The 20,477-nt window shown below is 36.9% G+C and overlaps 1 protein-coding gene across 4 annotated transcripts; it reads right to left on the reverse strand.

The window, feature by feature from the left end:
* Positions 1–503: 503 nt before the first annotated feature.
* On the reverse strand, positions 504–19,466 carry LOC141898094 (uncharacterized). Of its 4 annotated transcripts, XM_074783902.1 has the most exons (43): positions 19,329–19,466; positions 18,358–18,550; positions 18,145–18,275; positions 17,232–17,358; positions 16,887–16,967; positions 15,983–16,027; positions 15,164–15,262; positions 14,944–15,080; positions 14,301–14,505; positions 13,686–13,736; positions 12,424–12,483; positions 11,374–11,485; positions 11,091–11,245; positions 10,881–11,000; positions 10,523–10,695; positions 10,201–10,351; positions 9,981–10,115; positions 9,472–9,725; positions 8,848–9,172; positions 8,598–8,732; positions 8,150–8,321; positions 7,631–7,791; positions 7,434–7,550; positions 7,213–7,314; positions 6,988–7,086; positions 6,728–6,908; positions 6,514–6,647; positions 5,972–6,256; positions 5,752–5,876; positions 5,493–5,631; positions 5,234–5,419; positions 5,037–5,152; positions 4,779–4,956; positions 4,495–4,700; positions 4,296–4,418; positions 3,980–4,070; positions 3,622–3,894; positions 3,447–3,536; positions 3,189–3,348; positions 2,746–2,915; positions 2,357–2,627; positions 2,105–2,272; positions 504–1,783 (listed from the first exon to the last, which is right to left on the reverse strand). In XM_074783902.1, exons 2-43 carry the CDS (start codon positions 18,493–18,495, stop codon positions 1,632–1,634), a joined length of 6,333 nt encoding a protein of 2,110 aa, XP_074640003.1. In that variant the 5' UTR covers positions 18,496–18,550; positions 19,329–19,466; the 3' UTR covers positions 504–1,631. The 4 variants fall into 4 exon arrangements, with proteins under 4 accessions (XP_074640003.1, XP_074640004.1, XP_074640005.1 ...); XM_074783903.1 differs by lacking the exon at positions 12,424–12,483; XM_074783904.1 differs by lacking the exons at positions 12,424–12,483; positions 13,686–13,736.
* Positions 19,467–20,477: the final 1,011 nt, after the last annotated feature.

Consider the following 20,477-nt stretch of genomic DNA (forward strand, 5'->3'; position numbering starts at 1 on the left):
TTTTTTGATGAGATTTTTATCAAATCTCTTTTGATGTGTGAATAAAATGAAATACTCTGAACGAATGAATTTGTCTTTTATTTTCATTTTCGTTCCAGTCTTTGTCCACTGAATTTCAAACAGTGAATAGGATAGCAAGCCTTATTGCCAGATTTCTTGCAAATACATTACTGGTAATATCCAATGAATTTGATAGCAATAACTGTTTAGCTCTGATGTTTCTGACCCTATAGGCTACGTGATCTAACAGCGGATAACATCCAAGTTTAATATCACACTCATTGGAAAAATTTAGTCCTAATATGCTGTAAATTGTAATTGTATATTAGTCTGAAGTCGGACTCATAATGTCCGATAAGCACTGAGTGGAGTCTACTGCATGGAGTTCCCGATTAAGTCTACTGGAGCATCCAACTGTGATATCACCGACTCATAATGTCCCATAAGCACCAACTTTAGAGGTGTCTACTGTATGGATAACCAAACAACTCTTCAGAAAATGTCAAGAAAAACTTAATTAAACTTCACTTAAATCCTTTATTAATTCATTTTCTAACCGTTTTAACATTTATAATAATGTATTCAACCCTGAATAATCATTGTAAGGCTGGAAAAATTCTAAACCAATCAAGAACTCATATACAAACTGTCGACACAAGGAACTCTTTCATGTCTCAGTGAATAAACATAAAGTCTCTTTATGTCATATGTAGATAGGCTTCATTCCCTTGAACTCAGTGTTATGCAAATAATACATTTCTTTCCTCATTCAGTGTAAGAGCTAACTCGGTTTTAGAAAAGTTTCTCTTTTTCAAAGCTAGGTCACGTTGTTACCCTGATTTCATTGACACAAATACTGTATTTATGACTAAAATGTATTAGGACTGCAGACAGTCTGAACAGCAGAATTATTATTATTCAATTGGAATAATGAGATAATAAATCTATTAGAAAATTAACCATTCAAAATAAAACATTAAGATTTTGACAATTTTTACAACTGAATAAATGAACAGTTGAACTGGTGCATATTTTAACATGATAATATAAGTGTTTGTGACACTATAAGACAAACATGAGATGATACCCGGTACATTAAATTGGCACATGTAGATTTGGCATATGTTTTACAACTGTTGCTGCACAGATAATTCAGGAGTATCAGTTTTATGATATTTACCGACACCATTTATAATCAATCACAGCAGTTGTGGCCGGTTTCAGACTGAATGAAACCTTCAGCCATCGATGAGACATGTTAGTGAGGAGATACTCCTCTATCTATCTAGTATAATCTGTCAACAAAATAAACTAAATCATGAATGAATACTGGTTAAAATTATCATAGTATTTCGATACTATATCGTCTTGTAAATCATATACTATTACAGTGGACTAGGCTCGCTTGGATCTTGCAGGGCAAATACATATTCTCTGAAGCAAATGACTTGGGGCAGACAGTCAGAGCAATGATGATACAAACTGGAGTAGGAAAATTGTTAACATTTTGTCCATATAATTGGAGGCAAGCGCAGTGTACTGAATACCTATTATTCCATGTGTGAAGATAAACTCATCTACTGATATGATGGACTATTTTTACATGGTTGCTATACATATTATTATCAGTATTACATCGAGCCAATATAATATCGATCGTGATGTACGACCCCTCCAGGACCAGCAAGTGATGTCGTCTGCATTAAATCTGCATCGATTTCACGAGCCGCTTGTCGACCTTCGTTGATCGCGTGAACAACTAACGACTGACCGCGTCTGCAATCTGTATAAACATACAAACCACGTTCATTAATGTATAATTTTTAAGCTATTTTCAATTACCGACTGAAAACAAGACCTACTTCAATAGTTGCTAATTCAGTTCAAAAGACATCTTAAATCATGACTGGTCTTAAGTTTCTAGATTGGTTATAGAACCAAAATGAAATTAGAATTGTCTTAAGCTGTTAGATCAGCTATTGAACCAAATTGTGCTTAGACTGGTCTTAAGTTATTAGAACCAAAATAAACTTTGTTATAGAACTAAAGACTGGCCATGAAAATAAGCCTATAACTGCAAACCTTGGTTCTGGGATATATTTACCTCCAGCAGCATAAACTTTATTGACGCTAGTTCTGTATTTTCCCGATGTGACTTTAATATTTGACCGCGGATCCAGTTCCAAACTGAGTTCGGTACTGACTGGTTTTTCAGGTCCGAGGAATCCCATCGCCAACAGAACAAGATCGCATTCATAAATTTCCTCCGAATCTGGAAATGAATGATAGATTAGATATTAATCAGTTGTCTATCACAGCCTTATTGCTGTAGTAGAGTATATAACAGATAGATGACCTGGAACTTCTTTCATCTGCCAACGTCCAGTATCATCTTTCTTCCATTCGACTTTACAAGCTCTGATTCCAGATACATTTCCATTTCCATCATCGATGAATTCCTTACTCAACATATTATACAGACGTGGATCTCGTCCGAACTTGTGCTGAACCTCGGCGTGACCGTAATCGACACGGAATATCTTGGGCCATGTTGGCCACGGGTTATCCGAGGCCCGTGTCGCGGGGGGTGTCGGCAGGATCTCAAACGCTGTTATATTTTTAGCACCCTGAAACATAGATAGAGTATAGAATTAAATTAAAGAGGTCCAGTTTTCACTTCAAACTGAAGAAAACATAAGTCAGGAGTATAGAATCATTATAGAATCATGAGAATTCAGAACGTACCATTCTCAATGACGTAGCGATACAATCACAGCCAGTATCACCTCCTCCTATAACCAGTACATTCTTATCACGAGCGTACGTTGCTAGGTAATCTATATCATTCCCTTGTTGTTTCTTCTGCCAGGTTTCCAGGAAACTTACCGCGAAATGAATACCTTTCAACTGGCGTCCTACGAGAGAACAAGAGATTGGTTGATTCAATTCTTAAAACTGATATTCAGAACAAAAAGATCAAGACCCAGTTCAACAGTTGTGAGATTTGACGCTACATATGAATGAACTTAATGAACTCTAGTGTCAAACCCGAGAACTGCAAAACGGTTTCCCAGGGCCAGTCGCCTTGATGTCAGTTAATTCATCCACTGGTAAAACTCTTGTTTAAGCAACTGGCTGCTGAGGATTTCGAATGAAATATTCATCAGGTGAGGGATCTGACTACAGACCTGGTATAGGTAAATCTCTAGGCCATGTTGCACCAGTAGATACCAGTACAGCATCATTCTCATTCACTAAATGTTGCACAGATAAATTCACACCGACGTTAGCGCTTGTGACGAATGTGATTCCTTCTGCTTCCATTAAATCAAGTCTTCTTTGTAATACCTACAATAAATCATTCATAAAATTCACTCTTCAGGCAGGTGGGGGGGGGGGGGGAACTATCTCAGCAGCAGTTGTTAGGGTAGAAATATCTGACTCACATCTTTGTCTAGTTTCATGGTTGGAATGCCGTATCTCAACAATCCTCCAGCGCGATCATTCCGTTCATAAACGATTATCTTATGACCGGCCTAACAAATAACAGATGACAAATATCTTCAGTAACTATGAATAATAACGAAATATCATAGTATAATCATTAGAATGTGCAGAGACCTTGTTGAGTTGTGCAGCAGCAGCCAATCCCGCAGGACCACTTCCGATAATAGCTACTTTTTTACCGGTGCGATACTCAGGAGGTTCCGGTTTAACCCAACCTTGTTCCCAAGCGTGATCGATAATCGCGCATTCGATATTTTTAATTGTAACAGCCGGTGAATGAATGCCGAGAACACACGCCCCTTCGCACGGAGCGGGGCATGCTCGTCCCGTGAACTCAGGGAAGTTATTTGTTTGATGCAGTTGATACAAAGCTTCTTTCCAGTTCTCCTACAAAATGTTTCAAGATTTTATTATTATTTTCAGAGATAGATCAGAATCACGCGACAAAGTTCAGCTGAAACCAACGGTTTACCTGGAAAACTAAATCATTCCATTTAGGTATAACATTTCCTAGAGGACATCCGTGATCAGACTGACAGAACGGAACTCCACAATCCATACATCTAAAACAGATAACAAACATCCTTAACATTCCGGTCTTTGTATTCGACTAAATAATAGAGGGTCACAACATATCTGGTTTTATGTTCAAGGCAGAATGTTTATGTTCAAACAAACACTGTAAAGATGGGCAGAAGTATTCTACATATTCTATCCCTGAAATGTTATAATCAGATATGTTGTTCTTCTAAAGATCGTGAGTTATTTCTCTAGTGTTTTCTATTGACCTGGCCGCTTGAACGCGTAGATTTTTCTTCACACCCTTATGATTGTAAATCTCTTTCCAATCGCGTGATGTTTGACTCGGCGGACGATATTGATTCTTCGCACGATCATATTTCACGAATCCCCTGAAAATAATCATCGAAACATCAACAAACTTATTCATGATACTGATTGGATAAATGAGCGTTATACGAAATCTACCTCGTCTTGTCGAGGTTTTTCATCTCAATTCTTCGTTCCTGTTCGGCACTAGGAATAACATCCTCTATATCGGCGAGACTCGGTCGATGTATGAGTCGAGGTTTCCTCTTCGCGAGAGCTTCGCGTTTAGCTTTTTCAGCCGCGAGTTCCGCTTCTTTTTCCGCCGCCAGTTCAGCCAACGCTCGACGGTATTCTTGAGGGAATACCTGTTCATATACACACAATACAGTTTATAAACAAATCAAAGTGACAGGTTAATGACTGGTGTTCCCTCTGCCACAAACCTTATAGAAATCTTTAATTGCATCATCCCAATGTCCGAGGATGTATTGAGCGACCGTTGATCCAGTTTTATCGGCGAATTCCATGAGAATGTTCTGTAAGAATTCCAGGTCATCTCTCTCGACAACTTCTTCCAAATCAATCATCTCAAAGTTACATTTATTCAGGAAAACGTGTTCTCTACAACAACAATATAAACGGTATTAGAGTTTAGAGAGATATTCATGCTGGTATCAATGTAAAGTTCATCCAGAGCTTACTTGTCATAGACATAGGCGAGACCTCCTGACATTCCAGCACCGAAGTTACGTCCAGTAAGACCTAGAATCACAGTACGCCCTCCTGTCATATATTCACATCCATGATCACCACAACCCTGAAATCAGACGCATATCAGAAAATGATCATCATCACAAACCCACAGAGAATTTACTGCCCTACACTTCGAGCTGATTACCTCAGATACAGCGATAGCTCCTGAATTCCTAACGCAGAATCTTTCAGCCGCTTGTCCTCTGAAGAAAGCTTTTCCAGAAGTAGCGCCGTACAAGACAACATTACCTACTATTATATTGTCTTCCGAGTAGAAATCTTCCGGCATATCTTTAGGTGGATAGATAGCGATTTCACCACCGGATAATCCCTAAGAATAATGAGAGCAACATGAGAGACACAAGAGCACAAGGAAGAACCTACTACGAATAGAGATTGCTTACCTTCCCAACATAGTCATTAGCATCACCTTCTAATTCAACACTGACACCTTTAGCCATGAACGCGCAGAAACTTTGTCCTGCAGATCCCTTGAGTTTGATGTTAATACTCTTATCCGGAAGACCTAGCTCGATATATTTCCTGTAAAGATTGAAAATATATGATTCAGTTGAAATCAGAGATGGAATCAATGTCAGTAAAATGCCAATGTGTCTTGAAACATCAACAAGTGAGGGTTAGATAGAATAGGATAGAACTTACTTAGATATGTAATAACTCAAAGTGGCACCAAATGTTCGATCTTCATTCTTGATATCCATTTCAATGGAACATTGTTTTGAATTACCCTCAATTACATCTTTCGCTTGTTCGAGTACAATATAATCCTAGAATCAATTAGAGATTATAAGATCCTCCTTCAAAATTGAAAGTAATTCTAGAAGAGACAGATGCAGTTGGAAAGTCACCCCTGAAAACATACCAGTCTTTTTTCTAACTGGAAATCCTGTTTCACTGAACCGGCGACCATGTTTACATCAGGACGCATTCGGAATGCCGGTTTCAACATCTTCTCGAAGTTGAGCAGCATCGATTTCTTCGTGTCTCTCTTGTCTGATAATTTCAGTTTGTCAGTTCGTCCGATCATTTCTTGAAACGTGCGGAAACCTAATTTAGCCATGATTTCTCGCACTTCTTCCGCTACTAAGAACAAGTAGTTTACTACGTATTCAGGTTTGCCAGCAAACTTTTTCCTGAGAACAGGATCCTGAAATACAACTATGTCATATTAATTAACAATTCAACTTAACAAACAGGGGCCAGTTGCTGAAAAATAGTTGATTTAACCTTAGGATAATTTTCTACCCATTGGTAATAAGAACTAAACGTAATCCCAAAGATCGGTTCACTTTAATCGCTGGTTAAGAAATTTAACCAGTAGTTAAAGTTTTGAGAACGAGTTGAACCATCCTTTGAGCTACCAGCCCCTGATAGCTTTCAGGTAATAAGAATTGAAACCCTAACCTGTGTAGCAATGCCCACTGGACACGTATTCAAGTGACATTTTCTCATCATTGTACAACCGAGTACAATAAGTGGAGCAGTTGACATTCCGAATTCATCAGCTCCGAGTAAAGCTCCCATTACTACATCTTTCCCTGAAATAAACACAGAAAAATATTGCCTTGTCTTCTTAAAATCCATTTTTTCATCATCTTAAAAATTTCACTCCACTGACCGGTTCGGATTTGTCCATCTGTCTGTACCGTGACCCTCGATCTTAGATCATTCATCACTAGAACCTGATGTGTCTCTGATAATCCCAGTTCCCACGGTAACCCGGCATGTTTTATACCGGTCCAGCTACTGGCACCAGTTCCGCCGTCATGGCCCGATATAACAATGTGTTCAGCTTTACCCTGCAATATAGATTACACTTTACTCAGTAGATCTAATCATCAACACAACTGAGTAATGAGTTTGAATATTCAATGATACCTTCGCAACACCAGCAGCGATGACACCAACTCCAACTTCAGATACTAATTTCACACTGATTCGTGCTTCTGGATTCGAACATTTCAAATCATAAATCAACTGAAATATAACAAGAAGCTGTGAGTTACATGAAGTATCATACATAGTCTTAGTATCTAGCCAACTAGAGGCGAGTAACTGGTAAGCAGACCTATATCATATAGATATCTATCGGTAAATACTTACTTCACCCAGATCCTCAATAGAATAGATATCATGATGAGGTGGCGGACTGATTAAACCAACTTTTGGCGTCGTGTGACGAGTTTTAGCTATTTCTTTTGACACCTGAAAATATGAACCGACATAAAACATCATTTCTACTATCTTCATACAATATGCTGGTAGGAACAACTTTCACAGTTCATCTGTGAAACTGAATCCCGAGTATTTACTAAATGAAATACCTTTTTACCCGGTAATTCACCACCTTCTCCGGGCTTCGCGCCTTGGGCCATCTTAATTTGCAAGTCTTCTGCGTGTGCTAGGTACGAACTAGTGACACCAAATCTACCTGATGCAACCTGTAGAAGGAATTTGTAAATTTTGGGAGACATATTCGAGCAAAGAAAAATACTCTCAAGTGAACTAACGATGTATGAACCTGTTTAATGGCTGAACACTTGTTCACTTCAGGATTCTGGTTTAAATATCGGTCAGGATTTTCTCCACCTTCTCCCGTGTTTGACTTTGCTCCAACTCGGTTCATAGCGATGGCGAGAGTTGAATGAGTTTCTAATGAGATACTACCAAAACTCATAGCACCTGCAGATATCAAAATAAAACTGTTATTACTCACAACAGTCAATACCGTCATCCACTAACACATCATTTCAGTTCTTATAGATGAAGGATTCCAAAATTCCCTCATATTTCCCTAACCCTAGACCAAAAATTTTCTGAGGCCCCTTCTTACGAAGAGGTTCCTTGTGCCTCTCGGCACCAGCAAGAATACAATGACACGAAAAATGCAATATCCCTTTTGAAGAGTCAGAATCAATCCCCTTATTTTGCCTGATTTCCCTGATCTGTAAGAACCCTGACATTTGAGATTTCTAAGATTAACCACTTGGAGATGAATCTATTTTAACTGTACAAACACTGTAAGTGTTTTATTTCATACCTGTAGCGAATCTTTTGACGATTTCTTTAGCTGGTTCCACCTCATTGATATCAATAGATTCATCGGTGAAATCTAACTGTAACTGACCGCGTAGAGTACAGTTCTTCGTACTGTCGTAAGCAGACTCTAAAAACTTCATATACGACGCTTTATCTTTCTTACGTGCAGCTTCCTAAAATTCAATCAACAATACCTCAGCGAAAATAGATACCTAGTTTGAACTACAGTTAGATCTATCATCTTAGTGAATCCTAGAAAGACCCAATGTAAAATATGTCGACTTGTTACACTGACGTTTCATTTCTAATAGATCTCTTAAGAAGCATTACATCAGCGTTAACAAGATTTTCATTATTAAATCTTCATATTTCAGAATTTTTCACATACAATACATATGATAGACTGTGACAAGAAAAAAATTGATTAATGCTAGAATGCTAGCGTTTACCTGTAGATTAGCGATATTTAGTGGATCATTCATATGCTGTTCACCTCCATCTCTCCAGTGATAGAATCCTGGGTTTATAACTATACGATTGTCAGACTGTCTGTCAGAGTACGCGTATTGATGCCTTTCTAAAGTCTGTAAATCAAAAACAACAGTTAGTTACAATCAACTGCAAGGGTGATACACATTAACTACTTTGGGTTTCATTTTTGAAATACTGAGAATATATCAATGTCATGAAGTTCCTTACCTCGCCGGCTAAAATCTTAAAGTTGATACCTCCTAGTTTAGATACAGTTCCTCTGAAACAACGGTCAATGACTCCCGGGCCGAGTCCGACAGCTTCAAATATCTGCGCGCCTTTGTAACTCTGTAGCGTCGATATACCCATCTTAGCCATAACTTTACATATACCTCGTCCAGCAGCCGAGGCAAAGTGTTCATAGATCTCCTGATCGGTGAGGGGTGGATCTAGTAAACCTTGTTCTCGTAGGTTACGCATCGTTTCAAATACGAGGTACGGACAAATAGCGTCTGCTCCGTAACCTAGCAACGTACACAAGTGATGCACCTCCCTGTATATGAAATGACAGCAACAATATCAAAATAACTGCTTCCGTTTGTCAGCCATCAAAACCCAGTTCCACAGTTCAGAGTTTAGATTTGACCCTACGCATAAATTAGCAAAAATGAACCGATTTGAGACTCTGGAGTCAAATTCAATGAAGAACTGTAGAACCGAGTCCTGGAGCCAGTTCTACAGTTACAAGTTAAAATTTGACATAACTGGAAATTATCTAATTCAAACTTCATACTGTCAAATATAACTCTGAAACGTATTGGAAACATGAATTCAGTTGAAATCGATACAAACCTCGGTTCTCCAGATTCGACAATCAAACCAACTTTCATTCGTAATTTCTTTTCAATGAGGAAGTGATGCACGGCACCGACCGCCAGTAAAGACGGTACCGGTATATAATCAATACAAGCCTTCCTATCGGAGAGTATAATCAGCGAGTTCCCGCGTTCAACTGCTACTTCTACTTCTTCACAAATTCTCTCTAAAGCTCGTTCCAGTTCATTCACGGTTTCCGTCAAAGGGTAAACCGTATTCACAGTCGCTGTCTAAAAACATTCAAAATATCATTGCATTACAGTCGACTCCGCTTAGCTCAGAGCTCGGGGGACAAATAAATTCTCTCATCAGGGCAGTCGGAGCAGGGATGGGTCATTATTACGAGTAATTGGAGTAAGAAAATGGTTATGATGTCATCAGGGGCATGTGATAATTCGAGGCAATGGACTTTAAAGTAAACTCAGAAGATTACATAAAGAAAAATCCCGAGTCCACCCGATGAAAAGATTTGAAAATAATCTCACCTTCCACGTTTTGTAATTAGTCGCCTGAATAACTGATAAATCATCGAGTGAGATGACTGGATGTCTCAACCAAAGTCTCTGACACTGCTGTTTGCCAGGTTCAAGTAAATTCGCTGCTGGTCCCACCGGTGCTTCCTAAAAACGAAATGAACAAGATCTCGAAATATTCTATTTTTTCCCATTTTCTAAATCATGTTTGACAAGTCAGATCGAAACTTACTAATGACATGATTATTTGTTCTCTAAATGGATCAATTGGTGGATTTGTGACTTGAGCAAATAACTGTTTGAAATATTCAAACACTAATGGATTATATAATGATAAACAGGCGAGAGGAATATCATTACCCATTGAACCGAGAGCTTCTTTCCTGCAATTAGAACAGATTATTATTCATTTAGGGAGAACATGCTTCAGACTCGAACTTAACCAACAACCGAAATAACATGAACTCCACAGTAAGACAGTTCACAATGAACTTATTTGACCCACAATTATTGAACTCAGCAGTTTATCATTTTCTCAGTGATTCCACACTTACCTGTCTCTGATCATAGGCAGCACTAACATATTCAGTGTTTCAACCGTATAACCAAACATAGGTAAACGTCTATCCTCTTCAACCACTCCACCCTGATAACTAGTCACACTGTCTAACCTCTTCAGAGATCTCATCGGACGAAGAGATTTACGTAAATCATCCAACGTTACAATCTATAATCCACAAAATGAACACAGTTAACTCAGGCTTACTCGGTCAGGAGGGACTGCTGTAAATATTTGTTGACAATCAGGGAAATAAAAGGTTTTCCAAGTTTAGTATAAGTATGAGCATAATCCACCAAGTCGACCTGCACAAAGTAAGAAGGATTTCACTTTAAGGTTGTTTTTGATCTCACCTCAGATGTCCATTCTAAAACTGGTCGCAGCGATGAGAGATGTTTCTTCAATTCATCATCGTTCCAAAATATTTTTTCCTGAGTATCGACCAGTAACATTCGTCCAGGTTTCAAACGTTGCTGCAACAAATCGAAACCGTACAAATTAAACAAAGTCTGCAACAAATCTGAGAACGGACTCAACACACAAAGTCCTTAAGAGAGTTTTACCTTCATGAGGATATCGGATGATTTAAGATTAGTAACTCCCACTTCACTGGACATGTACATGTGACGATCTTTCGACACGTAGAATCGAGATGGTCGAAGCCCGTTACGATCTAAAATCGCTCCGATATATCTCCCATCGGTAAACGCTAGCAACGCTACAATAATCAGTCATATCACATTCAATATCTACATCACAAATAACATCTCATATTCCATGTTCGATGCTAGGAATTGGAATAGTTTTATATTATCACTAAATTCATATCATACCATATAAACTTACCCGGTCCATCCCAAGGTTCCATAGACATAGCGGCCCACTTATAGAAAGCTATCTTCTCTTCGGACATGACCGTATCATTGTGCCAAGCTTCCGGAACCATTGTAACCACCGACTACAGAACAGAATTACAACAAATCGTGCCAAAATATGTGAGAAAATATTCATAATTTATGGAGATATGATAAACATTGAATAAAACAGAAATGAATATACACAGATTAGTATCAACAGCTTTGTCTCCATGCAGGGAATATAAACGACAAGTTACAACTATTGGTTGTCCCTGGAAGAGACTTGAAACTATTAAAAATCATGCAACTCTTTATTTTCATTTATCCATCTGGGTATAAGCTGTCTTACTAATCTAGAAGCCTCACGTAAAAACGTCATGAAAGAAAAATCTAATTTGAAAGACAATAGTAATTTCTTGAATCAGATTTAGCGAAATTGAAATCAGTGGTTATTAATGAAAAACATATGTACTACACTGAACCGGTACAATGAGTAGAATATGAGAAATTCAAGAAACTTCTGATTAAAAACAAGATGAAACATAATTGAAAGACAATTTGTGAATTTTGGCGAGCGATGTATACATGGAAAGCATCTGAAATATTTCACCGATTTAAAATCAATAATTAAAACAGGATTCTTACTGATCAGGGAAAAAAAATCTAATTCCCTGATATTTTCCGACCCCTGACCAAAAATTCCCCTGATTAAATCACGCGATATCCTCAGTTGTGGCTGTTACTTATGGAGAGGTTCCTTGTGCCACAAATCATCAGTCAGAACAACAGGACATAAAAAAATTCCCATACATTTCCTTGATTTTCAAGAAAAGATTTAAAATTCGCTGATATTTCTCTGATCTGTAAAAACCCTGTTAACAGCTGAAAAACAACGACAGAAAATTAAATGTATTCGGTATTTAACACTACAAGCACAACATGCTTTAGAAACGATCAAAACACGTCACAATAGCAGACACGATTTCAGAAATCTGAATCTCTGCTACTTGTCGGGTTTTGCGTTTGAATATCAACTTACTGATTTATTTTGTGTCTTACTAGGATTATTTTTGTATTTCTGAGGTATGGCAGGAGCTTCCTATAGTGGGTGAAAAATGTCATGAAAATATTGTAAAAATGTATTTTCAATTTGACGTTTCACTCTTGAAAGATTGCTACTTTCAGTAATAATTAATTTTAACTTTATCTAGAATGATATCAAATACACACATGCCCTTCATTCAATCTGACATGAACATCAACATATCATAAAGCAGTTTAAAGGTAATTCTTCATTATCATTATCAATCTAGTCAAACGACATCAATGAATTCAACATACAGGCATAGAAAATTGATACAAAGATCTTTTTAGTAAATAAGAAATATCACAACAAAACAAAAATGTTATTTCTCGAAAACACAACAAACACACTCTTCAAAAATAAATTGATTCAAACTGACAGGTTATAAGTGCTAAAGCGATCTATACTACTGTCAACCGCGTAAAGCTACAAATTCACAATAACAATTTGAAAAGAAATTCAAAGATGAATGCAAAAATTGACAACAAATAGTCTTTATCAGACGAGACAGAAATAACAGAACAGTGCATGCCATGCCAATCATTCATCTGATATTTAAACTACACGCCTTTAGCAGTATCTAGCAAGCGCTTCTTGGTGATTCAATCAATGTAATAGCAGCTTAAGCAGAAAAACATTTTGTAAGTACATCTCAGAGAAAAACCCACAATCGAACGCAAAACTAGAAAATTGCCATTTTCAAAAACTGAAATCGATAGCAATTGAGTTGAAATGTTAAGATTATTTTCCTTCGATTCTGGGATTTTACCCTTACTGGTATCATATAAATATATATATATATATATATATATATATATATATATATATATATATATATATAATCATATTCCAGTGACTTGTCTTTTGATGTACATGTTAAATTAATAAATATAAGCCATGTTCACACTATCACTGGTTAGTGCATTCTAATTTGACCTTGTGCCTGGAGAAGACCAAGAAAAAAATTTTTGCTGGTGTGAACATTCTTGGAATGGACTAAATTTAGAACGTTCAAAATAACTAATAGTGGGAACACAGCTATAGATATACACACTTCTAATATCATCACTTCTTCACAGCAACAACAGCACAACATCATTACATCATAACTGAATCCTTCATTTTAAAATTGATATGATCTGAATATGAAGTTGAGTTGCATGCAACGAAACCAAATATCTACACGTAATGAATATATAGGTAGTAATTTACTTGACCTGTTCAGTCTGTATGTTCTGCCAAGCCTCAGGGACCATCGTTACAACTGCCTGAATTCGATTAGCGTTAGGAGAAAAGATGAATAATCGATAAGACTTTTAGCTAAAAAGGTCCTTAAATCCTTTCAGCATCGCATCCTAAAATAACCACGTCTTTTATGAGAAAATCGATTACAATTGAGTGAAGGAAAGAGACTCGATGATTCGATTAGCGAGACATCTACAACACATTCCACATTACTGGTGTTTGATTTGAGAGATCCCCAAAAAACAGAGAAACTCCAATAAATAGTATCAACATGCTAATAATGCCATTTGAGAAATACCACGTGAATCCACATTCAATAGTTCAGAATCCAGTTCCACAGTTGTGAGTTATGATAGGACTCTTTAGAGTTAAAACATTGGCAATGAACTGGAGCCAGTTCTACAGTTGTGAGTTACAATAGGACTCTTAGAGTTCAAACATCAGCAATGAACTGGAGCCAGTTCTACAGTTTTGAGTGAGATATGACTGTAGAATGAACATGAACTGAATTTTTTATGTGACAACTGTCAAACTGGGTCCGGTATAACGATTTCCCAATAGAAAATAAACCCAAAATCATAGTTCACCTCGGGTAATGTTCTCGGACTGCAGTTACACAGGAATTCAAGTACGTTATCGACGCAGCCCGAATCCGACATTCCATCTTCAATAACCGGAAATATCTTCTGTAGATCATCTCCGTATTGATCGCTTTTCATGATGCCCTCACGAGCTTTCATTAGATTCACGTTCCCGCGTAATGTATTGATTTCACCATTATGAGCGAGATACCTACAATTACACAGTATTTATTATTACATATGAAAATTTCTAAAGTTAAGAAATTTCTTTCTGGGTTCTTATAGATTTTTCAATTTCATTTTCAATAACCTTTCCATACCCAGACTGCAAGTTTTTCATACCCCTAAGATACACAGTGCCAACATAAAAGAGGCATTGTATTCAAGGTAAATAAGTGCCAATTATCAATACCATCAACTAAGTGTTTTCATAACATTTGTTTTCAAATATGTAATAACATATTTAGGTAAATAGCCTAAAATTCAAAATAGAAGGAAAATTTTGTTTTGAGACCATTTTCTGATTTTCCAGACATTTTCCATAGCTAAAGAGAAAAAAACAAAAATTTCCATAGCTTTTCCAGGGCCTGGAAAAATTTCCCATTTTCCAAAGACTTTCCAAAACCCGTAAGAAAGTTGATTGTTCTACCTTTGTGGATGAGCTCGTTCCCAGCTCGGGAATGTGTTTGTTGAGAATCTACTGTGAATCAACGCGAGATGAGTTTTGAATTCAGGATTCTTTAAATCTTCGAAATAATCCCACAATTGAAGCGAAGTAAACTGGCCCTGTATCAAGTAAAACATGTATTACAGGGATTTTAGTTTTTCGTGAAAATGTCGGCAAATAATTGATGAATTTTTAACGTTACCTTGTAAACGATAGTTTTAGTAGAAAGACTACAAATATAGAATCGAAGTTCATCATCTTCGTTCACACTGTGAGACGCTTGTTTTCTCAAAACATAAACCTGTGAAATTTCAGAAAATTTGTCAAATACATAAAAAACCTGGTTCCAGTTCTACTGTTCGGGTTTAGATTTAAGACCAGGGGCCGGTTCCATAGTCGAGACTTAAGTCCAAAAGTGGTCTTAAATCTTAAGACTGGTCATAAGCTGTTAGATTAGCTATATAACTAAGATAGTCTTAGACTGGTCTTAAGTCTAAGCCATGACTATGGAACCGGCCCCAGGGCCTTGGTTTCATGGCCAATCTAACTACTTAAGATCTACTTAAAATCAATCCTTATATCAATCAAAAGCACTTCTGGACTTCAGTCACAACTGTTCAAATGGGCCCCGAGTCAGGTTATGTTCGATCCTATAGAGTTAAAATTGGCTCATTTGAAATCTAGAGTGCAATTCTAACCAGGAAATGTGTGACCAGCTCCTGGCAGGGCCGGTTCCAAAGTCATGGCTTAGACTTAAGACCAGTCTAAGACTATCTTAGTTCTATAGCTGATCTAACAGCTTAAGACCAGTCTTAAGATTTAAGACCACTTTTGGACTTAAGTCTCAACTATGGAACCAGCCCAGATTCCTTATAGGAACATTGAATATTTTATTCATCTAATCTATCAGCAATAAATCTCTTTCTGACTCAAGGTTTTATGTTAAGAAATTGAATGAATTTTAGGGCAAATGAAAGCATTTTTAATTTGAACTTTCAGATCGGTCTCGAGTTGTTTGTACCTTGCGCTCAAATTCTTCATCACTGAAATTGCTCGTCACAAACACCTAAAATAAACAGTAAAATCACTATTAGAATTGAATATCTAATTTAATCAGATCATTCGCTTCAGTGAAAAACAGAATCGATGGAAACTATCCATTATGAAGGCAAATCAAATTTCAGAGACTCAATCATGCTGAGAACCGGGGGAGGGTTCTAATGAATTTTAGATGGAATAAGTAATCAGTCATGTTCGTCTATAATTACGTTACACGACGATAAGATTTTCGGGGGATTTATTTACGGCTTACGAATAATGAAAACTCTGTCACACATAAAATCATCTAATATCGATCAATAACATTGTACTGTAACATATATATCAGCATTAAACTGATGGACGAACTAGGATCGGCCGCTTACACAACATCAGAATTGTGACAAAACTGAATGATTTTATTCGTTAACGGCATGTGACAATTTATCAGAGCAGCGCGGACTCGGTCGTAGAATATAGTTATACAATGAATAGAAACAGCTGGTTTAATGTAGATCCAGGCACTTCACGTGAACAACTGTTTGACGACTAAACTCTACCTGTTCACGTGCACAACAGCGCTCTATCTCAGACCGGGGTTCAAAATAATGAAATCTCGGTGAAAGGTCAAAGTCATAAAAATATAATCAGCTCATGATCGTCCAATAAAGAGACAATGACTTGAATAACTTCCAAGAGAATGCTATTAGTGCATGTCAACTTATTCAACACTTATATAAAATCTTTCTTGGAATATAAATAGATTCATGATTTATTTATGTTTTGTGACTAGTTCATAAAGATCAGCATTTTACTTCACAAAATCTAGTAGCTGTAATGGGTTTGTTTATGTTCAAATTTGTAAAGAAATGTTTTTCTTGCATTACCTGTCTCATAAATGGTTCCCTATCTCGGGCTATTTTACCGATAGCTGAACTATCAACAGGAATTGTTCTCCATCCAATCACCTGCAAACACAGATAATATTCTGAGATCTTCGAAAAATTCATTAATATCAATATGGGAGAGAGGGGGTTCGGGGTGCTAAAAATCAGTGAAATTTTGCGGAGTATATCATGAACGACCCCCTTATCAAACTAATGAGATCTTTACATTAAATGTTATCAGCGAAAGTTATGAGTTTTCCAACAAATAGCTAATAGCACTTAGAAACCTGCACAGCTTAATTAAGATACTGCACAGCTCAGTTTTCCTCTGTCATCGCTATTTACCTGAATATCGAGGTTATTCGCGAAATTTGTAAACATAGTTTCAGCGACATTTGACGTTTCTTTGTCCAGAAAAAAAATACCCGTTGCATATTTTCCGGGTGGAGGCAGAGAAATACCTGATTCAGATCTGCAACAATACGATAGATCGAGATAAAAAATTTCATAAAAATCTGTCGGTGAATTTTGCTTTATCTTTTTGAATCCATAGCAACAACTTAAATCATTCACAGCTAAAACCACATTAGAAAGGCAGGTTCCCAAAACCATCGAGAGATAAAGTTCTTTTATTGAAGATTTATCTCAGTAATGAAGCTCAGTTATAAGAGCACGAAGGTTATGGAAATGAATAGAAAAATTTACCGGGCAAAGAATACAAAGTGCCAGGTATAACGTATACATGTATCATAAATACAGGGAACTAAACTAAAGCAGTTTATGTAATAAAAACCTTTGTATAAAACGATGTATTTATTTATATTCTATGTAAGAGAGAAGATGATTTATGCAGCCAGTTTTATTTTTATGGATTTCTATTACAAAGTACTTAGGCTAAACAAAAATGATACCTTGTTTCTCCGCAGCGGCCGGGTCATTTTTGTAAAATATGATAAAATTTATAAACAGTTCATTTCTATAGCGGCCGGGTCTGTTATGGTAAAATTGATCACGATTTTAAAAAAAGTAATGTATAGGGTAGATAGGCGGCCGGCCGGGTCAACATTTAAGCTCAGCAGAGCGGAGAAACAAGGTATACATTTTTTTTAGCCTTATACAGAATGTTTCTTGATGTCGAATAGAAGTTGAATGGCAATGAAAGAACTTCATAGATGTTCATTTTTATGAGAATAGAATTACTTCGTACCTGAATGTACAGGTTCCTTATGATTCAAGTAAACCAGATTGTGGAACTTACTTCAAGATAGAAGCGTAAAGATCATGTGGTATCCCGGCGAGAAGCCCGGCGCCATCACCGCTGTCATTATCACACGATACAGCACCGCGATGTTCCATACGGGTCAACATTACCTTCGCATCTTGTAAAACCTTAAAAAAAAAAAAAAAATTAAAAAATAAAATTCCTCGAGAGTTGATATTTCTATGTGAAAGAAGTTTGAATTTAACCGACCCGATTGGAGCGAATTCCGTCGATGCTGACGACGTATCCGACGCCGCAAGCTTCCTTTTCCTGCTCCGGATCGTATAATCCAGTTGGGTACGGAAGACCGTCTCGTGGACGAAGGGTTAAACCCTTTACGCTAGACATCGTCACCGTTCAGCTCTACGTCTACCAATAACCACGGAGAGATTGTCTAGAAAAACTAGAAATATCCTCAACATTCAAATAGCAGCTCAGAGCTGTATGTCTCCTAAACATGCAATAGATCAGACACTTTATGAGACACCCTTTCCAATATGTTACCAGTTAAAAGTTACCTATAGTCACTATATGCATCGAATATAAGAATTTGAACAATTGAATTATAACATCCATAAATACCTCCAGATGTTACTGGTGATAAGTTTTGGCATTTATTCTTTCGAAAATAGCACAAATCAGCTTATCTACGAACCCCCAAGAAAGATATAAAATCATTTTTTTAAATTTTAGAATCTAACATTGAATAGAAATCTAACTTTAATTTCAATGAATCATTATCTAAAATGATATGATTTATTTTAAAAAAATGACATAACTCATATCAAGATATAGAGCACTGTCATCACTATGGCCTATATACATAAACATAATTCATTTTAGTTAATTGTCACATAGATAGGTTTGATTGGATGATGACCTTATCACTTAATCATTGCCATATTCAACGAGTTTTTGCAAACATGCACCCTAGAACCTGATAACAGGTTGAATCCATCAATTTTCATCATTTATAAATGGTTTCAGTTGATGCAGAGCCTAACTGGGCACTGGTACATATGAGTTGTTATAATAATTCAATATGATTACGTGCACCGCCCCAAGAGATAAAAATTGATGCGTTTCACATATAACTGTAACTGTGTGCTACGGTGTTCTAATTCTAGTTTCATTTACAAACTATGTATTTCATTCAGTAAATCAGCCCGAAGTAAAATTACCTTTAAAATGAATATAAATTCTAATCACCGCATAAACGCGAAAATACACCCTGAAAGAATTGAATTCACAGTCTACGTATCCACAGTCGGCAGTATGACCTTAAAACACATAGACAGCAGGCAAACAAGCTAATGGTATCAGCTACGAGTAGTCTAGTGTATAGTGTCGTTTATTACCACTAGATATCGCTACACATATTCGAAGAGCAAAGCTAACATTCATTCAATTAAAAATACACCTGTTTTTATGCGATAAAAAGAAGTCAAGATATGAATTTGAATGATAAGGAGGTTAAAACACATTACTAAATTATGCCCAGTTTTTAAAGGGAGTCATGACATTAGAAAATTGACAAAAAATTTACACATACCCTGCTTAAAACAACTAAGCCGAGAATCAGTGAGCAGTAAAAATATCTTTTGCATAAAACAAGTTGTCTTGAGTTGAATTGATTAACCTAAATTCCAGTGCAGCCCTCTCTAATTCCCCTATTCAATTGCAGCTAACCAACACTTTGACAATACAGATACTCACTGTTTCAAAACTCGTCCAGTAAACAATGAACCTCCTATAGATAGCACAAACAGTATATTTAATCCATGCAGTATATATATGAACATAAATTAAGGTTTAAATTTCTAGTTTCTAGTTCAACCTCCTGTCAAATTACATGTCCGCATGTGGAGAACAACCAACATGCACATGTGCCATCGTTGGTCATGTACGCCACACGTGGCTATAGCATGCAAATCCGATTAACGAAACACTATTACCGGGAAAAAAACGATGCCTTTACGATAACGAAATTAATGAGAACTGGACCCAGTTCAGTCCTAGATGTTGCAGTATTTGGAAAATTACTGGCAATTAGGTCCCGATAAGAATCACGGTCGTCAGGAGGCCCTAACCACCGTAAAGTTTTAGACGATTGTGACACACGATCCGAGTTTATTGATTAACGTTATCTTTAATTAAATTAAGGCCAGACAAATTCTGGGTCGATTCTGACGGACACGGGATTATATCGGACATTACGTTGCATTCACTTTTGAATGTCTTTTGGAGGAAAAATATTCCTAATGTGGAACAAAAAGAACTACCCTAGAAATTCCTGGCTAAGGCTGAAGGCCTTTTGGCAAGCGCGCCAG

Source organism: Tubulanus polymorphus, chromosome 1 (genome assembly GCF_964204645.1).
Source record: "Tubulanus polymorphus chromosome 1, tnTubPoly1.2, whole genome shotgun sequence".
Classification (NCBI taxonomy): domain Eukaryota; kingdom Metazoa; phylum Nemertea; class Palaeonemertea; order Tubulaniformes; family Tubulanidae; genus Tubulanus; species Tubulanus polymorphus.